Below are 14,479 nucleotides of genomic sequence, written 5' to 3' on the forward strand. Positions count from 1 at the left end.
CTCTTTACCAGCCAGTCTGGAAGGATTTAGACATTTGACAACCTTTCTAGCTGTCCCCACGGACACCGGCTGAGTGGCCACTCTGTCTGCTGGCCCCTGAGTCCCCACACCTGAAACACGGAAGCAGAGAGCTGAGCACATGTCTCTGGAGGCTCACAAGAGTGCCCTCCCCACCAGCCCCTCCCAGTCCCCAAATCCCATGTCCCACTTCCCAGGTCTGTTCCGGCCCCTTGTCCCCCCATCCGGGACCCCCGATCTCACTCCTGTTCCTGTCTTTCCCAGAAATGCAGCTCTTGCCGAGCTCCCTTCTGCACAGTGGCTGGAAACATTTCATGCCAGCCAGATGCTCTTGCGTCCGATGCATTCATTCATTCTCTCAGACACCCAGTCCACACCGAGCGCCCACTGTATGCTGGGCACTGTCTGAGACCCTGAGATGCCACAGAGAGCAGTGAGTCTCCTGGAACCAACATTCTCGCAGAGACAGGCAGTAAAACTACATGCTACACCGTCAGGCGGTGATGAGGGCAGGGAAGAAAACTAAAGCAAGGAGACAGATGGATAGGAGCTGGTGATCTGGATGGACAACGCCCAGGGGGAAAGAGCATCTGAGCAGAGATCTGAATGGAGTGAGGCAGAGAACAGTGTAGGTGCTGAGAGAGGAGGACTCCAGGCAGAAGGAACAGCATGTGCAAAGGGCCTGAGACAGGGACAAGTGGAAGGTCACATGGACGGAGAAAGGAGTGAGTGAGGCGCCGTGAGCCAAGGGAAGGAGTCATCCCATAGGCAATGAGGGCAGGAGAAAAGGACGGCATGGCGAGGTGTGGGTTTCTCCAGGATTCACCTCCCTACAAGGGCAAGGAGACCTCCTGGCACGTCACCTTTAACCTCTAAAACCTCTGAATTCTTATTTTATTTTATCTTATTTACTTTGAGAGAGAGAGCGAGAGAGAGAGCATGGGAGGGGCAGAGAGAGAGGGAGAGAGCGAATCCCAAGCAGGCTCCACACTGTCAACACAGAGCCTGATGTGGGGCTTGAACACCCAAACCCTGAGATCATAAACCTGAGCCTGAAACCAAGAGTCAGATGCTTAACCGACTAAGCCACCCAGGCGCTCGTAAAACCTCTGAATTCTGATTCGCGTCTCACATAATCAATGTTTTGTGCCTCTGACACCTTCATTTCTGGCAGGGATAAGCATTTGTAAAATTTCAGCACTTAACTTCCTACTTGAAGTGCTGAGACTGTGTGTTTTCCTTAAATGAACAGGGGTATAAACCTGTATTTGAGAGGTGCAGGGCAGAGGGTTTCAGAGAAGAGGGACCCCAAACAATCAGCAGGGACCTAGGTGTCCCCTGCCCCCATTCCTCCCCAGGTTCGAGGCAGGAACCCCCTCTTGACTGAATTAGCATTTGTGCCCCGAAGGGTCGGAACAGAAGGGGAGTTATACAGGCATAAAACAGGGTTGGTCTCTTGCACCCCAACTTTGAGGGGGCCCCTTGCACCCCATGCCCACTTTGGAGGTTTCTCCACCAATCCCCCAGGGCTGGCCCAGCTCGCTTCGCCCCCCTGCCCCACGCAGGGCGTCTGGCACGTCCTGTGGGGTAGGTGGGTGGGTGGGGCCCCAAGTCAGAGGAGTGTCTACACAGAGCCATGGGCTGTGTCTCCTGCCAGCTTCAAGGAGCAAGACGCCACAAAGGTCAAAGGCTGGGCGGGCGCCCTAATCAATAGCTGAGAACAGAAACACCAAACGGCCCAGTGTAACCTCAGTTCTGGCCACACCGGGCATTTCTGAGGGCCTTCTAAGCACAAAAGGACCAGCGTTACACGTGATCAAGGGGAAGGGACACTGACAGGTCTTACCTAGGAGTCCTTTTTATTTTCCAAACACTTCTGATACCGCTATTCTTTTGTCAAAAGGTCACCGAGTGTCCCCGCCCGCCCCTCCCCCCAACCACGGGCAAGCTGCACATCCCCCAGGGCAAGGGTAACAGACAAGGGGGGGGGGGGGGTCTCCCTTCTAATTGATGGAGTCACAAAGGACATTTCACAGTAATTATTGCTGCCACGAGTTTAAAGAAACGCATCCCAGAGCCCCTGTCACTGAGACGGGATGAATCCCACCTCTCCCCCCGCCCCACGCCCTAATTATGTTCAGGTTGGAGGGCTCTGAATCCCCAGAAATCTCCTGTTTCTTTTGAATGATTTTGCATAATTAAGGCTCTCGTGGTCCTGGCTGGTTCCCTGACAACCACATCCTCCTGTCTGGGTGCCCTACAGCATCGCCACGGTCACACGGTGGGGAGGGGCGAGAAGCACCCCCCCATGCCCCAAAGTGAGATGAAGGGGCCCCCTGAGGATCCCAGCTCTAAGCACCTGTGCACCCAAGGAATGGGAAGGTGAAACCAGAGGTCACTGCTGGCTTTCCTCTCCAGCCTCAAACCCAGCGGATGGTGTTCCTCTCCTTTGTTTAATGTTTATTTATTTTTGAGAGAGAGAGCACAGGTTGGGGAGGCAGAGAGAGAGAGAGAGAGAGGACGGGGACAGAGGATCTGAAGCGGGCTGACAGCAGCGAGCCTGACGCGGGGCTCGAACTCACGAGCTGTGAGATCATGACCTGAGCCGAAGTCGGACGCCCAACCGACTGAGCCACCCAGGCGCCCCACTGATGGTGTTCCACTTTTGCCTAAAGCCCTCCGTGGCTCCTAGTGCCCGCAGGATCAAGATTCAGGCTCCTACGGGTATCAGACAAGCTCCTTCCTCACCCGGGTTTCATGGGCCATCTGCTCCAGCCACCCTCCAGCCGCCTTTCCTCCAGGGCCCCAGGGCCTCGAAAAGGGTGAGGCAAGCAAGGTCCCTAGGGTAGCACACTAAGCAACCCCTTCCCAGGGTCACCCTAAATGACCTCTTTCGATGCCCTTCCCTGCCATCCCAGGCAACAGAGCACAGCAAAGTTCCGTGCGCCCTCAGGGAAGCCCCTTGACCTGTCCAAGCCCACGTTCCCTCACCTGGAGAACAAGCGTGATGCGACCTCCGGAGGTCACCTAACTCAGTGAGGGACCGGAGGAGTTGCTCAGTAAAACTGGGTGGCGATTTTTATGGTAATTTCCCCCACTGTTTTCTCTCCTTGAAACTTCCTTTCCCATGTTTAGTCCTCGTCTTTCCTATCAACTCTTATACGTCCTTCAGAACCCCAACTCAAATACCCTGTTCTATGCACAGCTTGTCCAGACAGATGCTTTCCAAAGAAATAAACTGCTCACCCTTGCTGCCTGCGCAGCCTGGACACCCTCCTGTATGGCATCAGCAGGGACGTGCGGTCACTTCGTGGGGCTGTGGGCTCTTGGGCCAGGGGTCCTTCCTCTCTGTCATTGGTCATCTGAGCGTCCCTGGCCAGCCTGGAGCTTCACTCAGAGCCCAGACCCACTCGCAGAGTGGACAGAACCTTCCATGCTGCCTCTTCTCTGTGCCTTTCCTGATGCCTTTCTTCCCCAGCCTGATACAATCCCCCCACCCCTGACCCCCTACTGCCCTGGCCACCACCACCACCACCGGAAGCTAGAGGGTGTGCCTAGTGGGGAGGAACAGCGAGTCAATACGAGACAGTGGGCACAATGGATGCTCACTGATGAAGAGCTGACAATTGTCATTTCCGGTTAAAAACCACCCCCTGCCCAGCGCCACTGGTTGGACCCCAGTGGACAAAATGAAAGCCAACCCCCATGTGGCCCTGGCCCTGCGTGGTCTGCCCCGACCTCTCTGTCTTTGCACCTGTCAGCCTGCCTCTTCGCTCGCCCGCTGGGGGCCCTCAGCGCCCTTCTGCGGCTTCTCTTCCCAGGCTCAGTCCTTCAGAAACTTCCCCGGCTTCGATGCTGTCATTTCCTTGGCAGGTGGCTTCCCCACACCTCCCATCAGCCCCGCAAGGGCAGGAGCCCACTCTCCACGCAGAGCCTGCTGTCCTCCCGCGCACCCCCCCCTTCCCATTCCACGGGGAGGCTCCACCCCTCCACCGGCAGGCTCCACCCCTCCACCGGCAGGCTCCACCCCTCCACCGTGCCACCCAGCTCAGAGCACCAGCCCGCCCCTGCGCCCAACCTCACCCCAGTTTATTCTCCACGCAGCAGCCAGAGGGATCCTGTCAGCACACAGCCAGGCCGGGTCGCTCCCTGCTCAAACACCCTGTGGCTGCTGGCCCTTCAGGGTGAGCCCCAAGCTCTTGCCATGGTCTATAAAGTCCTCTTGCTGTGGTCCCTTCTCTAACCCTGCAGCTCTCTGACCCTCATGCCCGCCTGCGCCCTGCGTTTTGCTCCTGCCTTTGCACTGGACGCTCCCTCTGTTGGAGACATTTGCCCTGGCTTTGCCCCCAGATACCTGCAGCCTCCCCAGCAGACGGTGGCTGGATCCGGACCTTCTACCCCAGGTCCATTATCAGGAGTGAGTCCAGCCCCTTTCAATGAATCCGGCTCACCCTCCTTTCCCATAAGCGTCCTGGGTTCTCAAGTTCTGAATCTCTGCGAAGACTGAGAAAGAACACAAGTCCGTAGGCATGGGACTATCGGAGCCTCTATCCTAGCTCTACCTAGCTGTGTGACCTTGGGAAAACACCTTAACCTCTCTGTGCCACCCATGTGGTCAACAATAATGGCCCCTAGGGCTGCATAAGTTCCCTCCTGTGCCAAAAGACTCTACGGATGTGACTACGTGAAGGGTCCTGAGCTACCGGGGTCATCCTGGATTCTCCGGGCGGGCCCGCTGTAACCACAGAGTCCTCGAGCGAGAGAAGAAGAAGGTCAAGGCAGAAGGGGGAGATGGGATGATGGAGCAGAGGGTGGAGGGCCGCACTCTGGAGGAGCGGGAGGGGGCAAGAGCCAGGGGGTACGGTGGCTTCTAGCAGCCAGAAAAGTCAAGGAGACAGATTCTCCCCTGAACTCTCTGGAAGAAATGCAGCCCCACCCGAATTCTAGACCTCTGACCTCCAGAATTGCAAAAATATACGTTTGCGTTGTTTTGTGCCAGTAAACTTGTGCTGATCTCTTTTTTTTTTTTTTAATTTTTTAACATTTATTTATTATTGAGAGAGAGAGAGCGTGAGCAGAGTAGGGGGAGAGAGAGAGGGGGAGACATAGAATCTGAGGCAGGCTCCAGGCTCCGAGAAGTCAGCACGGAGCCCGACGCGGGGCTCGAACTCACGGAACGTGAGATCATGACCTGAGCCGAAGTCGGTCGCTCAACCGACTGAGCCCCCCAGGCGCCCCAACTTGTGCCGATTTCTTACCGCAGCGCGGGAAACCCACAGGCTCGGCGTCCTCATCTGTAAATGAACAGATGAGGGCCTCCGTCGTAGGGGGGCTCAGAGGATTTGATGAGACATAAACCTAGAACGGCATCCAGTGTGCAGGAAGCATCGGCAAACGTTGGCCGGGCTGTTGCTTCCCCAGCGCATCGCAGGGGTCCCGCGAGGGGCAGCGCCTGACACGATCGCCTGTTCCAGGGACTCCCGTGCCCCAGCGGAGCGCAGACCCTGTGCTGTCAAAAGCAGAAGTAACTGTCTATTTTGAGGCATCACGGAAGCTGTTTCCATGGTTACCCGGTCATACCGACTAGCAGACAAAAGACTTCCACTGCTTTGGAGAAAGACGTGAGGCTGTGGGCTGGGCAGCGGAGTGGCCTGAGGGCCCCAGCGCTGCCCCCGATGGAGGGCACTGCCCCTCCCTGTGCCTTGGTTTCCTCATCTGTCCAATGGCAGAAATAGCCATCCGCTTGTGGTCTGGGCTGCTCTCAGCCAGAGGAGGGAAAATCGCTGCGTCACCTGCTGGGAAGATGACGTCGTGACCCCTCATCTCTAGGTACCACCGTCAGCCATTCCCGAGTTTTGGGCCACAACTGGATGAACGGACAGAAGCGAGATCTAAAGGAAGGGATCTAATCTCTGGGTCACTTTGAAAACAACCATTTATAGGGCGCCTGGGTGGCTCAGTCGGTGGAGCGTCCGAGTCTTGATTTCGGCTCAGGTCACAATCTCGGGGTTGTGAGTTCGAGACCCGTGTCAGGCTCTGTGCTGACAGTCGAGCCTGCTTGGGACTCTCTCTTTCCCTCTCTCTTTGTCCCTCCCCCGTTCTCTCTCTCTCTCTCTCTCTCTCGCACTCTCAAAATAAATAAATAAATAAAAACGTAAAAAAAAAAAACAAAAAAAAACCAGAATCTATTCCAATAGCAAACCTGTATAAACCAATAATCAAATGCACACACGAGTTTTACTAAGACTTCAAGGAGCAGATATTAAACGAACCGTTCCAGGCAAAGAAAGAGAGTGGCCCAGCTCACTTTCCAAGAGCCGAATAATCTTAGAGCAGAGAGAGTGTAAGAAAAGACAATTAAAGACCAACATCACGTATGGACATTTAGGCAAAAAAAAAGCATAATTTTTGCCTTCATGCAAAACTGTCTCAGCAAGAGACATGGCCCCCAGGCCACGGGCCACCCAGGCACAGCAGGAGATCACGGCGGTCGGAAGCCACCATGTCCCTCCCTTCGTACCTCGGCCCTGCAGAAAACAGCTTTCGGGAACCTCGGTGTGATCTAGGGAGAGGCAGCCCTAAAGTTACGATGTTCACGGGGGCCCTCGGAGAAGAGGCAAGAAACACAAATGGAGACGGGCCATCGAAAATAAAGTTCTAGCCCCTGCACTCCTGAGTCTGTGGGCTGATTCACATGCAGGGCACACACCCCCAGGCGTGTGACAGCGACGTGCCCGGAATCTGCACACGTGTGCCTGCGCTCGGGAACCGTACAGGTGACGGCTGCCTAGGGGGGTGGCCGCCCGCTCAGACCCCGGGGAAGCCAGATGACAAAAGCCAAGGGGGACTGCGACTTCCACCTCCCGCCTGCCGTCATTCAAACAGCGTGGGGTGCCAAAGCTGTCTCCATGCTCCCCAGACACCAGCTCGCCTGCACGCACACACACTTCCTGGCTCAGAGTTGAAATCCAAGTTAAAACAAATACACAGACGGATGTAGAGAAGGACATGGTATCACTTTCTCGAGCCCAGCACTCAGGGACAATTTCTGGGCATATTTCATTCCCTTGTTTTTTCTGTGTCCTTTTTTTTTTTTTTTTTTTTTTTTGTAAAATAGTCATTAGCTTCCTTTCTTGCCCCCACCAAATATTTTAACATAATCATTTCCGGGGCGCCTGGGCGGCTCAGTCGGTTGGGCGTCCGACTTCAGCTCAGGTCACGATCTCGAGGTCCATGAGTTCGCGGTCCGTGAGTTCGAGTCCCGCGTCGGGCTCTGGGCTGATGGCTCAGAGCCTGGAGCCTGTTTCCGATTCTGTGTCTCCCTCTCTCTCTGCCCCTCCCCCGTTCATGCTCTGTCTCTCTCTGTCTCAAAAATAAACATTAAAAATAATAATAATAAAAAAAAAACATAATCCTTTCCTCGTGTCATTACAAATCTAACGCCACATTCTAAACGACCAAACCACGGACGGCATCGTCATTCCTGGTCATTTGCTCTGTTGGATGTTTACAATGTTTCCGAATTTGGCCCCTATGAAAAAGGCCAGACCACAAGGCCTCATCCTTCTTCCTTCCCATGGGGCCCATGTGGGCTCAGGCTGGGCCCAGAGGTGGACCCCAGACTCTCCTCTCTTCTCCAACCTCGTTCCGTGCCAGTCTGACCCAGAGTTGCACCTGGGCAAATCTCCAGAGCACCTGCGGCCTGAGCCACACGCGGTGGGCATGAGGTGCTCGGGGCCATGTCCTCCAGGGCGCAGAACAATAACCGTTAGGGGGCACCTGGGAATATGGAATGTTACACGGCAAAGGGGAAATCAAGGCCGCCGGCCAGCTGACCTTCAGGTAGGGAGGGCTCCCTAAATTGTCCAGGTGGGGCCCGATGTAATGACGAGGCTCCTTCAGTGTGCAAGGGGGGGGCAGGGGAGGCAGTCACGTGATGCAGCATGATTAAGAGCCCGTAGCCGCTGCTGGCTATGCAGACGGAGGGAGGGGCCACGAGCCAAGTGATGCAGGTGCCCCCAGAAGCTGGAGAAGGGAAGGTATGCATTTCCCCCGTGGAGCCTCCAGAAGGAACCGGCCTGTCGACACCTTGATTTTTTTGTCTGGTAAGACCCATGTCAGACTTTTGAACTGCAGAACCGTCGGAGAACAAATCTGCGTTGTTTTAAGCCACGGAGCCTGTGGTCGTCTGTTTTGGCCCTGGGCTGCTCTTTGGGGGCTGGGCACCGTCCACACTCACGCCCTGGGCGTCTTAGCTGGCCCTGGGGCTTCCCATCCGTCCGTACACTGATGACTCCACACCTTTGTGGCTGAGCCGCCGCCCCTGACTGCAGACCTCCGGCTGCCTTCCCGACAGCCCTCCCCGGGGCCCAATACGATCTCACACTTACTGGGTCCAAAACCCACCTGTCGGTCCTGTCTCTGCTCCCGGCCGCCCTGCCCCCCACCCCAGTGTCCTCACTGTCCGTCCAGGAAAGGGCCCCGCCTTCACCCGCTGCACAAACCAACCCTCGGACGGAGCTGCCGCGGTCCACACCGCACTTGGCAAAGCCCGCCAGCTCAGCCTTCCGAGAACGCCCAGGACGGGACCCGTCTCCACACCTTCGTCATCCCCCCCGGGGCCCGCTGCTTCTTCTCAGTGAGCCCCGGGCAGGGCCTCCCCCTGCCCCCGCTTCCACGTTGACCCCTCTGAGGTTTCCTCTTTTCAAACACCTGTCTCGTGACTTCATGCCCGGCCCTCACCCCTCGGCTGCTTTCTCACCTCCCTTAAGACGAAACCGGATCCTTCCCCCGACCCACAGGCGTCCTGAGTCACCCGCCTTGCGTGTCTCCCGGACCTCAGCTCCCGACACCCTTCCCCTTAGTCACCGCCCTCCGACAACGCTGGTGCCCTTCCATCTCGGAGCCTCTGCCCCTGAAGTGTCCCCCTTCTAGAACATTCTCCGCCCAGAGCTTGCATGGCTCACTCCCCGGCACCTCGAGGCGTCTGTTCCGTTGTAACTTCCGGTGAGATGACCTCCCTGCGCCCTGCTCTTTGGGGGCTGTTGCTGATGTCTCTTACTACCTCCTGCCATTACACCATCCGGTGGTGAGTTCTTCGTCTGTTTGCTGGTTCCTGCCGTGCCGTCACAGCGGGACGTGTGTGCAGCATAGCAGGCGGTGTCCCCAGCTCTGCTCAGAGATGGACATCTGCTGTCCCCCCTGAAGGCTCAGCGCCGGGGAGAAGGTGTTCCTGGGGCCGAGTGTCTGCGGGGCGTGGACGTGCTCGGAGAACAGCAGTGTGGCGAGACGTAAGGACCCAGCCTGGCCAAGGCGTGGGGAGGGGCCACCCTCTCCGGCTGCCCCGGGAAACCAGGCTCCCGAGGGGAAGAGGTGACCCAGTCCCTCCTAACAGAACTCTAATGAAACCACCTCCAGGGGCTTACTGGTCACTCACTCCTTCACTCACTCACTCATTTGCTCATTCATTCATTTATTCATCCATTCACTCATTCATTCATTCATCCACTCAGCAAGTGTTTATTCCCAGACACTGTTGAGGTAAATACAGAGATGAACCAAAGTCCCCACCCTCCTGACTGGGGTCCTGCCTGTCCCTGCCCCTCTGCTACCACTGCAAGGTCACCCACGGAGGATAGCATGGCCTGACCCCCTGATCCTCTCTGCCTTTAGGGGCCTCTGGGGAACCCAGCACCAAGCAGGCCAGGCTGGAGTTGAGAGCACCAGCCAGGGCATCTCAGAGTCCTGGGTTCAGGTCCTGCCCTGCCGCTTTTCACTTCGGGTGACCTTGGGCCCATCCCTGGAGCCTCAGCTCCCTCCTCTGTGCTGGACTCCGTCAGAGCTCATGTAAAGACGAGACGATGTGGGTAGAGAGCTGTCTGGGTGCCTGGCTCAGAGTATCCAAGGAGTGTCAGCCACTGTGTGGTCCTGGTGGTTGTCACATCGTGCTCCTCGGACCTTGTTCAGCCCCGGACCCCCACGGCACCCCGCCTGGCATCCCCCCTGGCTGGCCCTGTCACAGTTCCAGCATGAGGAAGCGACCTTGTGGAGCACACAGGCTGCTGGGGTAGACGGCCCAGCCCACAGAAAGTTCTGCAGGCTGTGGCTAGTCTGTGAAAGGGAAGCTCTGGGGACACAGAGAAGGGGCCCGAACCAATGTGGGGGGGTCAGCGAAGGCTTCCCAGAGGAAGTGCCAGCTGAGTAGGGTCCCACCTTAGCTTCTGGCTCCCAGCTCGCTCCCCGACCCTGGCTTCAGCTGCCCGGTCCCTGGAAGCTGGGCAGCCCCAGCCTGTGCAGGGACTTGGAGGGCGGGGGGGGACCAGGCTCCCCCCGCCAGCGGCACGACAGCAGCACGGAGCCCACGGGCCCCCAGCCCGCACCGTTCCCACCCACCCCGGGCACAGCACCGCCGCCCCCACTGCCCACCGGGTCCCCGGGGGGAACGGGCACTTACGTTTGGAGTGCTTGTCACACAGGGCGGCCGCACGCATGTCGCAGAGACGCAGGGAGCCCTTGCTGCTGCTGTAGACGAAGAGGTTGCAGTGGTGGGGGTGGAACTCAGACGCCGTGATCACCTCCGTGAGGTCCTCCATGTTGGCGGGCTTGATGTCCACGATGTCTGGCCCCATCAAGGAGAGGCCAGAGAAGGGAGGGGACTGCCGCCGCCCTGCCTTCCCACGTGCCCTGCATCTGAGCGGCCTCCCCCTTCCCGAGACCCCTGGGCGAAGCCCCGGCCCCAGACAGCCTCTGAGCTGCACACCTGCACGTCCGACCGCCCGCCGGCTGCCTTTCTGGGTGCCGTCCACTGTCCCTGCAGGCTGGACCCGCTGCCTCCCACCCGACCTGTGCCCTGTCCCCAGCCAGCACCCACCAGCCCGCCCGGCCTCCCCTCCATCCCCCACACCAGGTGTCCAGGAGAAGGCAGGGTGCGTTTGAGGGCCTAGTACGTGCAGGGCTCTTGCTGCGCAATGGCAGTGCTCTCGCCACTCAGTGCTCCCAGCTCCTGGAGCTGGGGGTGCGGCACCTTTTGGATCCCCTCCCCCACCCCCGCAGCCACTCCCCTTCTGTCCACAGCATCAAGGTTCCCCTTTGGGGAAAGGGCTCTCTCCTTGCTGGGTTCTCAGCGCTGATCTGTGTCGTCTCCACTCACGATCACCATGAGGGACGAGCACATGGCCTCAGAGGGGCCGACGGAGGGACTCCACGACCCTTGGATGACTAGATACGGGAGCCAATTCATCCATTTTCTGTCTAGGACCAAGAATTCTGTTGCTTGCAAAGGAAATACTCCTGACTGATACTCTGGAGCCCAGAGAGGGTGAGCAACTTGTCCAGGACGGCTCAGCAGCGAGGGGTAAGGCTGAGTTTCCATCCACTCCTCGTGGCCTACAATAGCAAATCCGAACCCCTTGGTGTAGCATTCAAGGCCTGGCGCTCCCACCCCACCCCCCACCTCCACCACCCTCTATCTCTTCAGTTTCAGATCCCACTAGTCGCTCGGCCCTACAGGTACTTTCCTTTCTGACAGCGACACCCTGGTCTCTGACTCCCCAGCCCTGTGCGGGGCTCTGCCCAGGCCGTTCCCTTTGGCTGAAATGCCCTCTCCTCCCCCTGCATCTGTGTGTGGGCCCTGGAATCAGAGTCTGGGGTTTGAGTCCCAGCTCTTCCACCTGTTGCCTGTGCAATCAAGGGGGAAGTTCCTTAGCTCTTCGTGCCTCGGTTTCCTCTTCTGTAAAATGGATCGACAGGGCTAACACTGTCTTGCTGTGAAAATTAGAAGCGGCAAATCCCCTTGCTCACTGTTTTATACATCACAGAGCTCAGTGAAGATCAGCTGCCGTTATTATCTTTTATTGTCTGGAAAGAATGGGATGGAAACTCTGAGACGCCTCCTGCCATCAGCTCTCCCTGCCCCTCCTGCCAAAGCTTCAATAAGAGAGACATTTCCTGACTTGTGTAAACATGAGAGTTCATAAAACGTCCGAAAGGATGCTGAATCTGCGTGACCAGAGGCACCGAGGAGGGTGTGTGTGCTCAAATATTGCTTCAGGAAACCCATCATTAACCAGACACTCAGAATCGCATAAAAATATCGAGAGGAGGGAAAAGGAGCCTGAGCTGCGAAAAACTGCGGTTTTCTCGTACGATGAGCAGCAGAGATTAAATCACGGAAAATGAGACTGAACCGTAAGAGAGAAAAAGCCAAGACTAAATTCTCTCTGCAGAACTCGGGCCACAAACATCAAAGGAGGGACACCGAAGCGGCCAGGGCTCCAAGGAACGCCGGCCGGCCTGGAGTCCCGGTGGGGCCACTCATCAGGGGACACGTGTTTACTCCGCGTTTCACGGAGAGACGACTTCCGGGGGAATAGGACTCAGCGGGATATGGTGAAATACCTTGCCTGTTTCGGCTTCCCGTCAGAGCGGGGGGAGGGGGAGGGGACGGGGGAACCTGTCCATCCGCCCGATGGCACTCGGCGCAGCCGGCTCCCTTATCGCTTTCCCGAAGGATGGAGGGCAGAAGTGACAGGTGCCATGCGTCATTCCCAGGCTGGAGCTCTGAGAGCCAGCACGCGGTGTGCATGACACTTTCCCATCTGCTGTGGGACCCGCGCCTCGGGCCACCTGCTATGAAATCCCCCTCGGCTGTTCCAAGCCTCAGAGACTTTCAGGTCACCTGTCCCTGCACACAACCCACCCTCCTGACCCCCTCAGCGTCCAAACCCAATTCACTTTCCCACCTCGAGATGTTCTAGAACACGCCTCAATGGACGAAGAGCAGAGGCGTGACGTCCGAACCCCGGACGTGGATCGCTCCGCCTCCACAACGACCAAAACTCTGACGCACGCAACGACCCCTGTCGCCCAGTTTACGACTGTCGTTCGTTGTGAGTCACGGCATGAGCTCAGAAGCCGTCCGCCCACATTTACCAGATGTCTGGCTCATGGAGACTGAGGCTGGTGTTTATGAGACTTTTCACAGAGACGGCCAGGCTGGGAAGCTGTGCGCACTGGTGTCCAGAAAGCGCAGTGGGAGGGCCCGGGAGCCTCCTCTCCCGGTCCCCACATGCCGCTCCCAGACTCACGCGGGGCTCAAGGCCAAGCAAATGGGTGTGGCCTCTTTGCTGGATTCCAGAGTGCACGCTTCCCGTGACCCCATCATGCTTAACCACTCGTGACAGCCTCATGACAACAGTCGTTAGAAACAGGTACGAGGCGTGATGGCTTTTAGAAGTACACGGGGGCACAATCAGGTCTGCAGCGAACAGGCCTGAACCAGGTGACACGGAGCTGGCCGAGGGTGATGCGCGGGGACCAAGGGTCCTGTGTGTGGGCTCGGGAGACAGAGCCTCCAATGCCCGGGTCCCACTCACAGCCCAGGACTTACAGCCCAAGCATCACTCCGGAAATCTCTTGCTGTTTCAAACAAAGGGCTCTGGATACAGTGGGTGCCAGGGAAAGACGGACGTGAAACACATTCCCGCATGACCCGGGAGGAGGAAGACCAAGCCATAGTGGCAGCGAATGTGCTGGGGCCCCCGCAGGGCAAGGGGTCCTTGAGTCCGGGCAGGGGGTCCCGCGCCGCTGCATCCCAGGGCCAGAGCCATGCCTGCATGTCAAGGACAGCACGGCATCCTTCGGGGCATGGCCACCCAGCCTGATCCCCTGCGATCAGCCTCTCCAAGACCTCCTGCTGAGCCCGCCACAGGACCCGCCCTGCACCTGCTACCTGGCTCCTCACGGGTGCAGGCGGGTGTGTGAAAGGATTAATTGCCGAGTGGGGCTGTCACTGTGGAACTCCTTCATCACATCACAAAGCCGGGCCTGAACTACACCCCGAACGGAACGCACAGCGCAAACGCTCCTCCTTGACTCACACCCATGTGGCCTTGTGCACGTGGACCGTGAGACATTTGGTCCAAACGTGACCTGATGTGGGGGCTTTGACTCTGGCAGGCCCCGTGCTGGGTCAGAAGCCGGGGGCCCCGGGCTGAGCATCCGGTCTCAGCTCTCTCTCGGATGCTCAGGGCCGCACGCAAACGTCACTTACAGTCCTCAAGCCTCAGCGTCCCCCATTTGCGAAACGAGGGGTTGGGCATGATCCCGGAGCACCCTCTCATTTGGAGGACTGACCCCCAGGTGGCCTCTCCCCCATTTCACGGGCAGCTGCATGAATCCCACACGTATGCGGCACCTCACGAGGTTTACGGCAAACTGGCCTCCCTGGGGAACGAGCGTAATTAGACTCATCGGCAAGCCCCTCCCCCTGGCAAAGCCGGATGAATTATTCATGTTGTTTTCCATATACCTGTGCTCCAACTGTGTGATGGGCGTGCATTTAAACTCCAGTCACACCTTGGCAACTAAGTTTGCTGACCAGGTAAGTGGAGAGAGGAGCAGGTCATGGAGGGAGGAGGAGGAGGAGGAGGAGGAGGAGAAGGAGGAGGAGGAGGAAGAGGGA

The 14,479-nt window shown here is 57.7% G+C and overlaps 1 protein-coding gene across 2 annotated transcripts in view; it reads right to left on the reverse strand.

Moving 5' to 3' along the window:
• PPP2R2C (protein phosphatase 2 regulatory subunit Bgamma) overlaps window positions 1–14,479 on the reverse strand; it is a 128,491-nt gene that overhangs the window by 14,357 nt on the left and 99,655 nt on the right. For both annotated transcript variants that reach the window (XM_030314243.1, XM_030314244.1), the window contains exon 6: window positions 10,472–10,636. In XM_030314243.1, the coding sequence (XP_030170103.1) occupies window positions 10,472–10,636 (165 nt within the window). The remainder of the gene's footprint in view (window positions 1–10,471; window positions 10,637–14,479) is intronic.

This window comes from Lynx canadensis, chromosome B1 (assembly GCF_007474595.2).
Source record: "Lynx canadensis isolate LIC74 chromosome B1, mLynCan4.pri.v2, whole genome shotgun sequence".
Lineage (NCBI taxonomy): Eukaryota > Metazoa > Chordata > Mammalia > Carnivora > Felidae > Lynx > Lynx canadensis.